At 41.9% G+C, this 17,911-nt stretch overlaps 1 protein-coding gene across 5 annotated transcripts in view; it reads right to left on the bottom strand.

Annotated features, from left to right (window-relative positions):
• The window catches only part of vari (MAGUK p55 subfamily member vari), a 106,458-nt gene that overhangs the window by 10,499 nt on the left and 78,048 nt on the right, over positions 1–17,911 (bottom strand). For all 5 annotated transcript variants that reach the window (XM_070531037.1, XM_070531036.1, XM_070531038.1 and 2 more), the window contains 10 exons: positions 17,129–17,281; positions 16,968–17,043; positions 15,986–16,134; positions 14,687–14,818; positions 12,384–12,492; positions 10,176–10,241; positions 3,771–3,932; positions 1,654–1,856; positions 857–988; positions 162–233 (listed from right to left, as the gene is read on the bottom strand). In XM_070531037.1, coding sequence (XP_070387138.1) covers positions 162–233; positions 857–988; positions 1,654–1,856; positions 3,771–3,932; positions 10,176–10,241; positions 12,384–12,492; positions 14,687–14,818; positions 15,986–16,134; positions 16,968–17,043; positions 17,129–17,281 — 1,254 coding nt within the window. The remainder of the gene's footprint in view (positions 1–161; positions 234–856; positions 989–1,653; positions 1,857–3,770; positions 3,933–10,175; positions 10,242–12,383; positions 12,493–14,686; positions 14,819–15,985; positions 16,135–16,967; positions 17,044–17,128; positions 17,282–17,911) is intronic.

The following is a 17,911-nucleotide window of genomic DNA, read 5'->3' as shown; positions in this document are numbered from 1 at the left end:
CCTCTAGCCCTCAAATGAAGTTGCACCTATGTTTAAATTAATTCCTCTAAGGCAGCAAGCCCCGTTAGAAAAATTTTCTTCATCTTAATGGTCTATGGCAATGATGAACTACAAATCTACTGGTAGTAACACATTTGCACAAAATTAAAGCAGTACATTACCTCCTGGAGAGATGCCAAGCTTTCAAGGGTTCTTGCCCGCCGTGAACCATGTCGACTCATGGCTCGGTCAAACTATATTGTTGAAGAAAGAGAGGATAAATTTCAAGATTAGCACTAGTGACGCCATAAATTCACAGCAATATCCCAGGCGTCCAACTGTGCTACCAAAATCATCAAAAAGTAAAATATAAAAGAGAATATATTCCGGTACAAAAGTGTTGAACACTCTCATTCCTGAGCTGTACTACTTGCTCCTGGTAACATAAACATTCATAACAGCCCACAAAAAAAAGGGGGGGGGGACTGAGGTTATACAATGCTAAATTAACAGCAGCAGTAACATTTGCACTTTTCTAGTTATATAAAGCAGCAACATTGTTTTTGGCTTTTTTAGTTACAAAGAAGAGTGTAAAGCAGGAGGTAACTACAGCATAATTATTATGGGTCCTGTCACCAAACTTCTATGGCTTCAAACACAACACACAGTTCTTGCTGCAGGCTTTAGCAGCATCATTATTCATGCCACATATTCAAGCCTATGCACATATTTTGTAAATAGTATTACTCACCACAAACAGATCTCAAACTCACATAGACTGTACTGCATGCAGCTTTAGAAAAAGCCCTGTCATTTTCATTGCTTGTACTAACTTTCTAGCTTTAGCACAATCACTTTAGTACGATACTAATCCTACCGTTAGGTTACGGCTGCTTCCATATCCATGATGACGTCCGTATTCATGCATCTGCCGAAAGTGCTCCAGCTGAGGTGCAGCAATGAAGACCACATAAGGCATGAACTCAGGCGTGTTCAGGATCTTCAGATACTGTAAGGAGATAATGGAAACCAAAACATTCCAATTATCTGTGATGCAATGGAAGTGCATTCTCAGAATATGTGGGAGGTGGGTTACATCTTTTCCAGGAGCAGTCCAAAACATAGCAGTGCGTGCATAGTCAAAAAATGGCACGAAACTTCAGGCACCATTTCTGCTGATGATGAAAAGAGCACACGAAGATATTTTCATAACTACAAATGCCATTTGCTGACTCAAGAATCACTACATGATAAAGTTTATTTTGCTTAACTCACACTGGTGCACAACAACTATAAGTGTCTCAGATGCTATGGCATTCTCATGGTGAACATAAGGAAGTGAGTTTGATGTTAGGTTGTGGCAGCCACATTCTGATGTGGGCAAAATGCAAAACACCCACATACTAAGATTTCAGTGAATGCTGTCTCGTTGTAACCACAAACTACAAAGGGTTACCCACAGGGGGTCCAACTTCACGTGGCGCCATTTGCTACAGTGTCTCTTGGTCGAGGTTTATTAAAACATGGATTATTATAACATCAGTGCACCATAAAGACCGTCCAGCAGGAGAAACAAAGAGCTAAAATGCTGAAGGAAAATGTGAGGCTACCACAGTAAGTGGGATGTCACCACTGGGAAGGCCTTCTCTATAGTGTAACAGAAGAAACACACACCTGGGGGCTGCAGTCCACTACACACATCTTTCCGGAGCGGATGACAGCACGCAGGGTGTCCAGCTTGGTGCCATAGAGGTGACCACTATGCTCGCCCCATTCGAGGTACTTGTTGTCAGCTATGTCAGCTTCCATCACCTCTCGTGATACAAAATAATATACTTTGCCATCTGTTTCTGTCTCCCGGATAGGTCGAGATGTGTCTGCACCAAAGTATAACAAGACACCACTCTTCTCAAGGCCAGGAAGTCATATTTCATTACAAATATCTGTGCAGTCCAACTTGTGTAGTGCACCTAATTGTGATGGATTGAAAATTAAGCAACATGTCAACAATGTGCACTGAAAGGTGAGTCATGCTCAAGCTGGTTGCTTGGGTTCTTCAGGATAAGATGATGGCTGGCTCATAAAAATACACAGCAGGGAGAAAGAGCACACACAAAAGAACAAGGACAGCAATGAGTGCGGAACTTTGAATTGGGTCTGACTGTAAGGAGCACCAGACTGGAAGCAGCACACAAACTGCACAGAGTGTAAGAAATTGAAGGTGCAGAGGACTGGCAAGAAACATTAATTCTTTTCTCCAACACTTAGCTGTCACATCAGCAGCGATTGTGAGGCTGCCAGCACTCAGCTGGCAGCCTCACAATCACTGCTGATGGCCACTTGTATAACTAAAATGCCCGACTAAAATTGCTAACAACCACTACAGCTGCTGTTTCAGCAATTTCATTCAAAATTGCAAGTGAACACGGTTTTTGAAGTGATAGATCAACAATGGCAGCTGTCATTAAGATAGGGCGTGGGGCCCACTGTTCAGTGGGGCCCACTGTTCTCCACAGTGGGCCCCACTGTGGAGAACAAGCTATGTATGCCCATTAAGCTTCACAAGTACAAGCCATCACATGGGTTGGCACAGCACGACTTCTTTTAGTGGCTTTTACTAATATACTACCATACTCTTTTTACAGAGAGTTTAATGCGAACCAAACAACCACACATACAAAGAGGCATGGGATGAGTGCTTTGTATGTGTGGTCATTTGCTTCACACAAAACTTATATAACAAAAACATGCACCAACTAGCCTAACTACAAGTTCTACTCCTTTACAGACATTGCTGACTACCCTAGCAAAACATAAATTCAATAGTTTAAAAACACATGGTCCAAATTAAGTGCTTGCCATATACACTTCATCCCATACATATCAACTCAAAAGAAATCACAAGATAGTATGATATGTTGATAATTTCAAATATAACATATGCCTATCTGAAGCCTATCCAAAAACACTGCCAATCTTGGACAGTTTCCCGAGATCAGACAAGCATTTACAAATTTGTTTTTTGAAGGCCGTGTTGGAAGCATAAAAGTTTACTTATTTTATTTTTTACACACAAATATAGCAAATATAGCAGTCACTTGCACAGCAGAATTTTTTTCTATATATTGGTCAGACTGCTAACCTTAAATGCCTGTGTCACCCAGCTGCGTGGGACCATGGTCATACATTGGCAACAAGTCGACCAGGCAGATGCTGCTAAACTTGAAAGCGGCTGTCAACTTGCAGAATATCTGCATCAATCCCCGCTCACATAATTACAGACCACTGTGCAAGCACGAATGAAACAGGCCCATGAATCGCACAGCGAGGAGCCTTGCATGTTGCTGCTGCAATGGTCTTTCTCTGCGAAGGCTACCAAATTGCGGATGTGGGCTGCTGTGTTTTTCTTAAATCCTAACCACAATGGAAAAAATTGTCAAAGGAGGGTCAGCGTTGGATGAAGTTCTTACACGGCAGATCTAGTCATTCTTCCTTTATGGTGTGTCAAGCATTATTCCGACATCAGTCAATTAAAAAACGCTTGCCCACACATACTACAGTTGAACACCACTACAATGAAATTACCTGTATAATGAAGGAATAGATTTGTCCTGGTTCTATAGTGAATGGTGCACTATGGTACCTTTACAACGAAGTCACCTGTATAAAGAATGGTTTTGGAGGTCCCAAGCGCTTCGTTATATAGGTGTTCAACTGTATATTTCTCATTAATTCTTCCAACAACCTCTAAAAGCGTAACGAAAAAAATTTTCCTGTAGTAAATAGCTTACGAGGAAGTGGTGTTCCAAAGTGCACAGGGTCATAGCTGATAAGCTTATTCTTCAGTGAACGTCTGCCAACACCTCGTGCTCCAACAAGTACTAGTGTCTTGCGCTCAAATGGTGGCATCCGGGCAACCTCTTCATACAGCAGTAGCTCAGCTTTTTCAAACTCTGAACCAGAAGAAAGAAACAAGACCACAAGAATGTTCAGTACAAAGCAACCTACAATTTAATTGCAAAAGTTTTTGCCGAGATGTTAAGGCAACTGGTTATGGCTTGAACTACTTACAGTGCAAGGTACAGTGGACTTAAGATAAACTAAGGCAATAACTGCTCGCATGATAGCACTCATGATAAGTTGTGGCTGGTTACAATCTTTTCTGTATGGTCTAATTCGAGTGCAACAACTAGAACAATAACTAGGCCACCTTGGGACAATATGGTCTGGTTCTAAATAGCACAGCATTTTAGTATGCAGCTTCTTCCAATTCGAGCACAATGCACGTGAACAATGAAATGGAATGCAGACTGTGAATGTGGTTCCACTTTATCGAGCAACTGAACCCAAAAAAATTTACGATACTCCCTAATGCGAAATTTGAGCACAGCTCTGCACATGTTTTCATTTCGTGATATATTGGCTGGTGCGGGCAATCTGTCTTGTGCAGCACGTTGCGAATGGAGTGAAGTGTGGCGCGACTGCCTCACTAATCTGGAAATCACAACAGCCAGCGCGTGGGCGATGCGTGGGTGATGCCAGGGTGACGCGTGGGTGCGATTCACAGCAGCCGCCGACAGACCTCCCAGACGATGTGCGCTACTCTGGCGCCATCTCGTAGCCATCGTTGCTGCACTGTGCTTTTCTTCTCACGCTTTCGCTATACCCTCCTCTGCTTTCCGCCTCATGGTTCCGCTGCACCCTCCTCTCCACTTTCCTCCTCACGTCTTTCATCCCCTGCTGCACTCCGCTTTCGCTTTCATCGTTCGGTCGGTAACATTGTCAATGTTCACAGCAGGAACGGGCGGCTAAGAGCTGTGCTCTAAAATACAGCTGGCCTGCAAGGGACACAATGACTCTGAATAAATTTGCCCATCTCATGCATATTAACATATGTGCACTGGGGTATCAGGATTGGCCACCCTGGCGCAGTACTTGGCCACAACCTCCTATATGAATACAATGAGGATGACACAACAAGCTATGGAAAGAAGAATGATAGGTGTAACGTCAAGGGATAAGAAAAGAGCAGATTGGGTGAGGGAACAAAAGCTAGTTAATGACATCTTAGTTGAAATCAAGAAAAAGAAATGGGCATGGGCAGGACATGTAATGAGGAGGGAAGATAACCGATGGTCATTAAGGATTACGGACTGGATTCCAAGGGAAGGGAAGCATAGCAGGGGGTAGCAGAAAGTTGGGTGGGCGGATGAGATCAAAAAGTTTGCAGGGACAACATGGCCACAATTAGTACATGACTGGGGTAGTTGGAGAAGTATGGGAGAGGCCTCTGCCCTGCAAGGTAACCAGGCTGACAATGACAATGACTGGAGTATCAGTATCTGTGCATTTTTGTAATCCACCACTATCACAATGAGTCTGCTATTGGTGACAAACAAAAAGTTGACTGTGCTCTCAACAACAGAGTGCCCCACTTTATCAAAACCACCATGCAATTATGTTGCTTCGGCAGCATGTAACAGACAGGCGCTACTGTGTGAAAATTAATTGCCAATATGGCATTACAACTTCTCAATCAAGCCTGAATTAATGAATAAATGCCCATTTCAGGTGCCTCGGTTAGAAGTGCATACAAGATCCACTAGAGGGATGTATTGTGGGCTACTAAACCACAGTCAGGGGCAGTTGATGGCACCAGACCAAGACACTCTGCGACATGTCATGTTAAAGGAAGCAACAACTAATTTATATAATAGCCATTTATTTTTCATCATCATCACCATCATCATCATCAGCCTATTTCATGCCCGCTGCAGGATAAAGGCCTCTCCCTGTGATATCCAATTACACCTGTCCTGCGCCAATCGATTCCAACTAGTGCCCGTGAATTTCCTAACTTCATCGCTCCACCTAGTCTACTGCATCCTCGACTGCGCTTCCCTTCTTTTGGTACCCATTCTGTAACCCTAATGGTCCAACGGTTATCTAACCTGCACATTACATGACCTGCCCAGCTCCATTTTTTTCAATATCGGCTATACCTGTTTGCCCTCTGATGCAAACCGCTCTTTTTCTATCTCTTAACGTTATGCCTAGAATTCGTCATTCCATCGCTCTTTGCACGGTCCTTAACTTGTTCTCAAGCTTCTTTGTCAGTCTCCAAGTCTGCCCCATATGTCAGCACCGGTAAACTGCACTGATTGCACACCTTCCTTTTCAATGATAGTGGTAGCTTCCAGTTAGGAGCTGACAATGTCTGCCGTATGCGATACAACTCATTTTTATTCTTCTATGAATTTCCATCTCATCATCAGGGTTCCCTGTGATTAGTTGACCTAGGTAAACATACTCCTTCACGGAGTCTAGAGGCTGACTGGCAGTCCTGAACTCTTGTTCCCTTGCCCAGCTATTCATCATTATCTTTGTCTTCTGCATATTAATCTTCAACCCCACGCAGTGCTATTCCAAGCACGCAGTGCTTGGAAAAAGTATTTAAGCAATTCAGCCAAGGCTAGTACTTGCTCCTGCTTGTACTTACACCAGGAACGCTCACCATCTAGGCATAACTTGTGGTTGGGATCCTCATTGCTTGAGCATGAATGGAAAAATGAAGCAAACCCATACAACTAGCATGCCTCAATTCGAATCATTTTTCACAGCCTTTTATTTGGATAAATGCCTTGATTACATTGAAAATGAAAATAGAATGTTGAAGTGTAATATTGCAACTAAAATTTCAAGAATGATCTAAAAAGAAAACTGATTTGTTGACCCACATCTAGCATTGCAGGGGCCCTGCAATGCTATTTGACTGCAAATCAGCTTGCTTCAAAGGATTCTTTGTATAGTCCTCAGTTCAATGCAAAAGAGAATTACAAAAATTAGCACATACAGCAAAGATTATTGAATCTCAAGTTCAAAAGAGAAATAGATGAAAAGAAAAGCATCTTCTTTTACATTTCACTCTCAGAGTGACACTTCAGGTTGGAGGACTCAATACCGCCACGCCACCTGTACGCAGCGCAGCAAATCGGGGTTTGGAGACGCTGCCCCCCTCTGTGTAGACTGATATGGGCTGATGCTGTATTTTATCCACATGCTTTTTTTTTTGCATGCTGTGCATTGGAGTGCATGTTGAATCTGCAACTATCAGCAATATCCCGAGTATGTTTCTCATCCCCCTGACAAACGCGAGCACTTGTAGCCCACAAAAATATTCTTGATACATGCGGAATCAAGTGGAACGACACTGAACTCTTTGCGAGATACAGTCAATGCTTCTAGTTGCCTTCTCATGTAACAGTTCAATGTTTCTTGTTTTATTCGCATGTGGGTTCAATCGCATTGTCATAAATAATCCATCCATACGGTCACTGTAATGAAATCTATGAACTGAGGTATCATTAATACCATGATGCACTTCTACGCAAGGAATCGCTTATAATCTTGAACTCACGCTTTTGTTTCTACATACAGTCGCCGACTGAATTTTCAGACTCTAAAAATTCAGACATGCTCGATTATTCGGTCTGCTTCACGGCACCGCCATTCTCCCCATAGACCAAAAAGTATAACTGCCGAAAGTTCGGACACCACGCAACCTCTCGTCCGATTTTTCGGACACTCCTTGAGCCAACTCGATCGAGAGCACCATGCACCGACTCTGACCGGTGCATGGTTCAACTTGCTGAATGCCATTTTCGTTTTGAACGGAGCCTCCTTGCTGTTCCACGAAGTGGCGCTACTGCAAATCCCCGCTCATCATCATCGTTTCTGCCTGGTTCGTGGCTACAGCAGTTCCAGTCTCAGCTTAGTTAACCATGTCAAGACAATCTAGCAGCTGATTTGTTTGTTTCTGAAAAAATTATAGGGTTTTACGTGCCAAAACCACTTTCTGATTATGAGGCACGCCGTAGTGGAGGACTCCGGAAATTTTGACCACCTGGGGTTCTTTAATGTGCACCTGAATCTAAGCACACAGGTGTTTTTGTATTTTGCCCCCATCGAAATGCGGCCGCCATGGCCGGGATTCGATCTCGCGACCTCGTGCTTGGCAGCCCAACACCATAGCCACTGAACAACCGTGGCGGGTTGTTTGTTTCTTCGTGCACGACACTGAAAGAGGCGACGTTTTTCGTTTGTGTGACTGGTGTCTGCGTGACGGCACGGTGATGTTTGCTTTGTGTGCTGTGTTGAGGTTGCGGTGATCCAATGAGGCATACAGAAACATCATGTCAAGTGTCTAATGGCGTCAACTGTGCCCGCGCAGACTGCTCTGGGGAATGCTGGCAAGCGGGTGCCGGGAGGCCTAGGATTTGTCGCCTTCCGATGTGCTCCCTACTGATGCCCAAAATCTTCTGCCAAGACCTGCGCAGTGGTTGCATTGCGATTCCGGAAACCGTCTCATTTGACAGTTTCACAGGTGCTGACACTGCTGTACTGATATGCGCACAACTCGACAACGACGAGATCATTCGTCAGGTTTCTGCTGCACCGCCGGATGATTACTCTGAGTTGAAAGATGACGCACCGTGCGCTACGCTGTCGTCGTATATGGAGCGTGTACAAGCAGTGACTGTACTTTCAGCCGCCTATAGTGACCATACGACCCTCTCCGAGATTCAGGCTTATCTGATTGCACGTAAACGGAACAGCGTTTAACAGCGCATTCACGATTTCTTCAAGCCTACTGCCGAGCCCAAATAAGTGTGTGGAAATAAAGGATTTTTTTTTTCTTGATCTGCTTTTTTGGGCACCTGTTTATTCGGACATTTCCACAGTCTCCGTGAGGTCCGAATAAACGGTCAGCGACTGTATAATAAGCGGCTGCTGTTGATATTTCAATTTATAGAAAGCACTGTACGCAGAAATGAAAACTGCATCCTATAAGGTATGCGTCCAAAGTCGCTATTAAATTTAATCAGATTACGTACTGGGGCTTTACATGCCAAAACCACAATGTGGTCATGAGGCGTGCCATCATGAGGAGCTCTGGGTTAAATGTTTGCGTCTCGCCCTCATTGGAATACAGCTCCTGCGGCTGGGATACAAGCTTAGCTCTCATGCTCAGCAGCATAACACCATAGCCACTGAGCTACCGCGACTCTCGTGAGCGATAACGTACATTGTTCAGCATAGACAAATCCTGGTGTACCTGCAAGGAAAGAAGTGTGTGTACAGCTGAGTAAACAGCCCCTTTCTCTTATACCTTCTTGTTTGGTCCCTGTAACACGGCGTTACAGTCTTGTTTTGTGCACCATACAGGCTAAAGGGTTTATGCAGTGCAGTGAACAAAAATCGTGAGGACAAAAAAGAATGCAAAGTACAGCACTAGCATGCATTTGTACATTGTGGTGAGAAGGTAAATTATTGGACTTCCCTTACAAGTGGCAAGGAATACATTAGTCAAACAGGACATTCCGTCAATGAGCAACTTCATGAATGTTAATATGCCTGTCAACAATTACAGGAAGCAGGCAACCTTTCTGAGCATTGCCCAAGAGGTGCTCATGAACCCCACTATTCGGTGAGACTGTGATGCTGGCACATGGGGGTGACAAGGAGGCAAGAGAGATTAAAAAGGTACTTTCTATTATTACAGGAAGAGAAAAATGTGTCAACTGCCAACCGTGCAGCTGAGTAAAGCAGAAATTTCTTTTGTGAAGAATGCACCCTGAAAAGTCGTAATCTGTTGGACTGGCTTGTGTGAGCATCAGTGACCTCATGTGCTGCTCTTTGTTTTTTTACATTTCCTTTTTAATCTCATCGTCACCATTTGTATATATGTGACCTGACATTAATAAATAAGTTGTAAGTTTGTGCACTGTTTGCTTGTCTGTGTTCTGTCTCTGCCTTTAGTACATGGCACAAGAAGAAAGTACGTTCTATGCCTCAAAAGCACTGTGCTTTCTTTTTTTTTTTTTGGACCGCACAAAACTGCATATAAAATTACACAAAATAACCTTCGCACCAGTTCAGACCTAGTCATCACTGATTTCTACCTCAAACAAGCCAATTGTTAGCCAAAAGATGCACTTTCAAATCCCAAAATAACATTTTCACAGCGAAAACAGAAAATTCAACCTATAACATGTCAAGGTGATTTAAAGAACTTTCTAGTTGCAAGCACGAGTTCAGTGTAACAAGGTTCAGTTGGAAGTATTAAGCATCAGTAACAAGTCAACTTCTGTGTCTGTATGTGATACAGAAAAAAACAAGCAGAAGTGCAAGCATACCTGCTGACGCCTTGCTTTCATACATTGTTTTCCTCTTCTTCTTTGTAATCTTTGTGCCGCACATTTCTGAAGAGTAAAATAACAGTACAACATCAGACCTGCAATCATTTCCAAGCTGCTGACCTCTATATTTTTACACAACTAAAATGACACAAGTGACATGATAATCTTAACTTTAAAAAGTACTGACAGAAAATGTTTGTCCCACTTTTATTTATTTAAGGGATAGCTGGCTGTCAGCATAGCAATTACACTGTAGGGTCTTAATTCCCCGAGAGTGCAACAAATACTTAATGACATTACCTTTTAATGTAACCAGTTCAAAACATGCACCATACAAGCACAGCCTTGGTTTGGGCATCAAAAAAAGAGACCAATCACATTATCGAAACCTCTTGTGGCCGTCTCTTGGTACAACACCACTGATGCATACTCGCACAATATGACGTGCTTCCCAAAGCTGGGTCCGTTCAGCAGTTGGCGGGACAAGATGGGAGAGTGGGTTTCCCTGCATGTATTTCCAAGAGAAGCATACTATTGGAAGGTACAACTGGAAGGACCAATTTCGCAGCTTCAATGGCACGGTCATTGTATGGCCTCCAAACACCCCACCCGGCCGTCTGGTGCACCCTTTAGTTATTTGTGATACCATGTGACCACCATCTCTACTTTCAGTAGTATGAATAGTCTCATTTTTCACCTCGGTAGCTGTATCCCATAAAGGTGCAGTATTTACTTGAGATTTCATACCATAATTACGGAGTTGATGACTACCTAAAAAAAATGGGGAAAAAACAGGATGCAACATTTTTGTGTTGTCAGTACTCCTTTAAATGGTAAGGTATTGGCCATGCATAACATGTAGGGGTGTTCAAATATAGAAGTTTTCCAATCGAATCGAATACAAATATTAAAGAATAACAACCTACAACTATCAACTCGAATATTGAATATTCCAAATCTCTGAAAAAGTTAAATGAAAGTTCTGTGGCGTGTGTTCAGCAACTAAAGACTTGCTTACACTTTGATACATGTAATGCTCTTTAACTGGATGTCAGGTCAACTGAGAAGCTCATAAACGAGAAACAAAGGAAAATATGTTCATATCTGGATGCATGATGACAATGGCAGTAATGAAGAAACAGCATGTTCCAGACATATGTGTTAGAATATAGTGCTCCTTGGAGGAGCTAAGGACAATACCACAGCACTGTGCATTGTTTTGGAGGAACACAAATGTGGTGAGGTTGGCTAAATGATTAATTAATTGCTTTCTCTAAAAAGATACAGGAAATTCATAGGCTGCCTAACACGGGATGTGCTTACTCAACGACTGGTAACTACAGTCCAACCCGGATAAATTGCACCCACACATAACGAATTATTGTGCATAACGAACAGTAGTAAAATCCCCTTGAAAATTTTTGCATAAAGTATTTATTCAATATATCGAATTACCTATACGTATGTCGAACTTTTTTGTGATCCCCTTCAGATTCGATATATCCAGGTACAACTATATTGTGCATAAGTGACCTCCTCTGTGTGCTTGTTCAGGAACTGGATTGTCTGTCCAAAAACCATGGCTATGCTGCACCCAAATCATTCAGATGAGTCTCCATTTGCATCAGTTTTTGTCTGTGTAGACTGCAAGAAGTGTTTTCCTCCCTTAGTATTCAAATGAAATGAATATTCAACAATTTTTAATAGTGAATTTTCTAATCAAATATGACTTAAACAGCAGAGACTATTCGATTTGTATCCAAAATTTCGTATATTTGCACACCCCTAATAACATGTAGCTAATGCTCCTTCAGCAATTAACCTGATATGTGGGACAATTTTTCCCTTAGGCAAGAAACAAACCAAGACCATCTGCAATAGTCCCACAGAACAGTTCAAGATGCCTAAAAACAGCATTCAAGGGTTGTGATGACAGAAGAAAGCACCTTTCATGTGCAGCAGAGCATTTATGCATTCAATACAGACTCTACTATGTTCTTGACAAGAAAACGAGAATGACTACTTGTGCAAGATGAAACTCAAGTTAGTTTTCCTTTTCCATATTTACGTAGATTAAATCCATCTTTTTCCCCCTCTGCAAAATATCCTTCACATTATATTCATGCTCACATCATAAGTGAGTGTGGATTTTATCTTCAACTCATCAACACAGCTCTATGACGCAAGGCGGGAACTCGCACATACTTGTCTTTGTTGCATAGTCATATTCTGGCCGCACAAAAGCTCGTCTTCGTTCCTCAAGTTCCTGAGATGGAATAAGGCCTGCTGGACCCGAGGCAGAGACCCTCCTGGCCTGTGCAAATAAAGGATGGAAGTTCACTTTGTGCTACTGAAGTAATATGCCTTTAAATAGGACAAAATGTAAAAAATAAAAAAGAAGCCAGCCAATGGTAACACTTTTATGAAAAAATGGAAAAATTATTCAATTGCTAGTGTAAATGTTACAAAGTAAGCACTTTTGTCAGAAAAGAACAAAGGAAGCTAAGAAATATTTACAATAGCAATACTAGTTATTTCATAGCAATGAACATAAACTTGACCCAATAGCAACGAACCACATATGTGCGCTTGACATGCATGCAAACAGACACTGAGACAACTAACAGCAATCAAAATACTAGCAACCATTGATGGAAGCAATACACAGGCTGGCAAAAATATAAATTCTTAACCTTATTTATTTATACACTACTTATTCTGTCCTTGTAAGAAAGAATATTTCTCGTAAAGAGAGGCTAGGGAGGGGTGCAAGGATCAACTTATTTTACAATGCTGATCTCTACAAACTATTAACAATAAAAAGCATTTATTTGTGCACCTCTCTAGCCTTCCTCAGCTTTTCAGTGAAACTTATGCAAAGCTAACACAATTAAAAGAATACAAGATAAGATACAAGACAACAGAGACTTTTGGCGTGTCCGCTATTCCGGCAAACGGGGGTGGTTTGGGCGGACTGCCAGATGGTCGGGGGCGTAAATGTGAGCGGCTGGAGAGGTGCAGCCACCTAGTGGTGTAGAGGCCAACCAGGAAAACACAAAGCTGAAATTGCAGTAACCTGCTACATTCTTCTTCACCACTGGTGCAAATTTTCGGCAACGACGTAATTGTGAGCACAATTATGCCGCTATCGAAAATTTACACCAGCAGCTAAGAAGAATATAGTAATAGGCTCAGTGCATATATGGCTGGGCTTTGCACCACCAGCTGGCGCCACCAATCTGGCAGCTCACGTTACGCCCCCGCTCATTCGGAAAACCGCCCACGCTTGGCAGAATACCGGATGCACTAAAATTCTCTATCATACAACATTGCATAGAAGCACACAATGGTACCAAAACTTAAGGACAGGATTGCAGTTACAGGCAAAATAAGCTAGAGCCATCACTGCACACATGAAGGACAATCACTGCAAACATATGAGCCCAAGTTCATAAAACTTCTCTTACATGAGCCCAATCAGCAGCTGGCCCACAATGCTAAGATTGTATCAGTCACACTGGTCACTATCATGAGCAGTGTGGTGGGCCCCCAAGCATTGGCAAATGAGCAAACATTCGTAGATAAGAGAATTATTGTGAATATGAGCCACAGCTTGAAAACCTAGTCATACAGCATCTTGTCTAGGGCATCATGGCATGGCCAAGGAATGGGTTATCTATCTAGAAAGATCAGTATCTCAATAGTTTTCACTATTCTGTGGGCGTGAGCATTTATTTGCCTGTCAAGGCAGTGAGAATGAGGGGTCTCATTCTTCTTGAGATTATATTATTTTTCTTATCCTGCTGACTTCATGATCTGCAACCCTAATTTCATGTCTCATGAAATGCTGTTAACACTACCTGCATTTTTAGACGGATGATGTCTGCCGTTGCATAAGTGATGCATACAGGCATGCACAATAGCTCTCCAAAATTGTGTTGAACTCATTCATCACCAAGCATAAATTGCCGCTACATGCAAGCAGATGAAATCTCAGTGGTTAACACCTAGAGACTGTCAGCTACTGAACTCTGCAGTCTGTGTTTTCTGGTGAATAGATTACATGGTCTGGATCCCAGTGATTTGCATTGTATTTCCATTACATTTAGTCAGGACAACAGATCCTTCAAACTTCTTCAAACAATTGCTAATGAACAAAACGAAAATTTCACACTTAATAAGAGCATTAGCACATTGCCACTGCCAGACCCAGCTGGTTAGTGGTAGCAGGGGGTTAATGTTGCACTGTTGCAAAGAACTCCAACATTGTATCCACTGTAAGAGCAGCAAAACTTTGCTTTAGTCATGGAAAATCTTTCTTAAGTGACACTGCATCAAGTGAGATTGAGCTACGTCCTCTGAAAATTTTCAAAACGGAAACTAAAGCCATGAAAGAGTAGTTTGGTGCTTCATTTCCCACTAGCACATTCATTTAAGCATAGTAGTTTCCCTGAAAATAAAAAAAAGACTATTAAACCTATTAGGCTACCTATTTAAAAAAAACATACCTGCCACCAATTCGGGTCCTCCTGGTTGAGCACTTGTAGAATGTCACCTTGCTTGAAGGCAAGCCCAATTTCTTTGCATGGCAGAAGGGTATCCTTCGATGGTTCATATGTGTACAGTGCTTTCACAAAACACTAAAAATGAAACCAGAATTCTCGTGTTAAGAAATGTTGTTACATTTCCACGCATTTCAATAGCACACTATATGTAATATTTCCTGACATGCACAGCCAGGGCTATTGCAAGGAATGAAGTGCAAAGTGTGAAAAAAAAAAGCCACTGAAAATAGGCAGCACAGCAAGAAGGGAAAGAGAAAACAAAGAAGGCAGAAGTTCTGATGTATACGTCACATGGTTTGGCTCCAATATGGAAGAAAACAGGGTGTCACTTGCGCACACTGGTCTATGCAATAGGAGAGAGGCTCTGCTATGGGCAGGGTAGCTTGTGAGGTAGCTCCTCATACCATCAGCTCGCAACATTTCATTTGCTTCTATCTGCACTATAACTAAATCCTTTTTAAAGATACTGGTGGTAAAATACTCTCTGGTGTATAACAAAACTACCGGTGTATAAGCAAAATATTCAGCAAGGCCTGGTAAGGGCCCCTTTAATGAGTGCAATCTATGCATCGCTCTGGTGGCGCTGACCATGCAGGCTGTCAGTGGAGTATGTTATAAAAACAGCCAAGTGAAACATCAGATAAGCACCAGTGTTGATTCCCACTGAGCACTGTTGTCAATGCCATCATACAGGAACTGAAGACAGTGTCCAGCACACCCTTTTGTAGTTCAGAAAACATAATTATGTGCACACCAGTACCTATAAGTAAACGTTAGCCACAGAAAATGCAAATCTGCAAAATAACTATAATCAGTGTATATAATGTTCACAATAGATGGAAATAAAAACAGTGTTACCACATGGCATAGGGACACTGAAACTATGCATAGCGTATGCGACAGATGGGATGCTGCCACAACCTTCACATGCAGGTTGTGGCACAAGAATGCCACTGGTAATATTATATATATTTGAATACATTATGATGAGCCAGTGTTGTAGATGTGTGGGTCAAGGTGCTGGTTAAAGCAGTCTGAAGAATGTCACATAAAAATCTAAAGATACTAAGTTGAAGCATTTAGTTTTTGCATTAATTGATACTACAGTTATGTACAAGCTACATAACATGCATACCAGTTGGCTTCTTATGATATAACATGCATAGGAAGCTTGCTAGTTAATGATGGTATGCATTTAAAAAGTACCCCAAGATGTACAGTTTGCAGATGTTGAAGGCTTACCTGAAAAGTTGGAAGGCTGTCTTGATAAGAGGGAAGTATCTTGAATGCAACACTGCCTTGAGCCTTTTTCAGTTGCAGCTGCAGCTGTTCAGGAGTGTGGACTGGTACACTATTCACTTCCAGAATTGTATCCCCAATATGCAACAGCCCTTAGGAAAAAGGTAAAGTTCACAGGTCGCAGAAGCACATTCACTCAACATGTACCAGTAAATAGATACGCTAACATGTCCTTTCAAGTGAAGTGCTCAAGGATGCAGAAATTACATGTTCGATTGCAAACATGCAATGCCAATCAAAGAAATGTGGCCATAGCGTGTTAACGTTGTTGGTTATGTTGATGAAATCATTCTGCTACACTAATGAAATAGGTGCACATTTAATCAGCTGGAAAAGAAACTGTAGACAATTAGAGCAGAGCTTGTATTACCATATATATATAAAACCCAGATGCTGCCTGCGATAAGCAGTGGCATCAGGTAGCAGAATCCAAGCATTTAAGGAACAACTAAAAATAAACAAAATTCTCTGAAAAATGAAAGAATGGTCCTGATGTGGATCATTTAATAGACTGAGGATTAATGACTAACAGGCATCACTGTTTCTGTAAAAGATTTTCTGAAAAAAATTTGGCTAAATAAATAAAATCTCTCTATTAAAAATAACAAGCCAGCCCTATAGCAAATGGAAGTTTGTAGCACAACACACCCAATCAGGCATGTGAGCTTGACAAGTTTGCTAATCTATAACAGATTTTCAACACATATACTGCAATAACTTTGCAAGCAGGCTTCTGCACATAGCTTAATTATTGTCACAAAGTTGATCCTGCACTTGAGCAAGGAACCAAATTGGGGCTCACATGCTGGGAGCAAGAAAAAAGAGGTAACAGCAGTGTTCAGGATGTGAGGAGACACCTGCTTGAAAAGTGTATTTTACCTATTCCTGAGCAATTGTAATATGAAAAGTTTGCTCTGGTTCTCACCTTGCCTGTCAATGATGCCACCAGCAAGGATGCGGGCAATGATCAAGTTGTCATTCTCCACCCGTACTGTTATGCCCTAAAAGCATTGTGAGAAAATACCTTCGTCAAGAACACGTTCTGAATATCAAAGAAAGCAAGCCAGAAACGTAGCAGGAGCTCACCAAGGGCTCATCATCATTCTTTCTGATCCCCACCATTCTGATAGTGTCATTCAAGGTTTCAGGTGTCATTGTTGGCGCTTCTTTCTCAAGAGCCAGTGGCTTGGCAGGTTCATAGCTTTTCGTAGCTACAGCATCATGGGAATTGAGCAAAGCCTGTCATAAAAAAAATAGCGAAGAGCAGACAGATTAAAAAAGAATGGGGGTAGTTACAAAGTATTTCAGTCTATGGCAAAACTAAGTGCTTGCTAAACTATAGCGACTAGAATGGAGTAGAGTTGACTTCCCCTAATTTGATCTTATCAGGACATAAAAAATGGGTTTAAATTATCCTATGCCCAGATTAAGCAAGGTAGATATGTGCAATGAGAAATATGATTTTTTTACATAAAATAGCTAGTGGCCATGTACAATCAGCACTAGCATCGGAAAGTGTGCACTGTACAGACAATCTGGCGTGGTCACAACCATCTTTGTACACAAACAGCTGTTCTGCCATTTCAAGCCCAGTTCAGTACCTCCATATTATGCAGAGACTGTCAACAGCTTGAAACAATTCGAACGTACAAGCTCTTGCCTGTGAAAGAAGCCTACTTATAGATTCAGTGGCAATAGCACAGGTTGCAGACATGATCCCGGTTCCCATTTTGCCCCATTTCCTCCTCAGTATTGTCCTCAAAAGTTTTCACATAATCTGATAATACTGCCTTCTTTATTTTTTTTCCAGCCCTGTGCATAGAGAAGTTGGTGCAGATCCAACAATTCAAATTGAAACACCTTTAGTGT

Source organism: Dermacentor albipictus, chromosome 1, assembly GCF_038994185.2.
Source record: "Dermacentor albipictus isolate Rhodes 1998 colony chromosome 1, USDA_Dalb.pri_finalv2, whole genome shotgun sequence".
NCBI classification, from domain to species: domain Eukaryota; kingdom Metazoa; phylum Arthropoda; class Arachnida; order Ixodida; family Ixodidae; genus Dermacentor; species Dermacentor albipictus.
The sequence above is the reverse complement of the archived record's forward strand: the minus strand, read 5'-3'. Positions and strand labels throughout refer to the sequence as shown.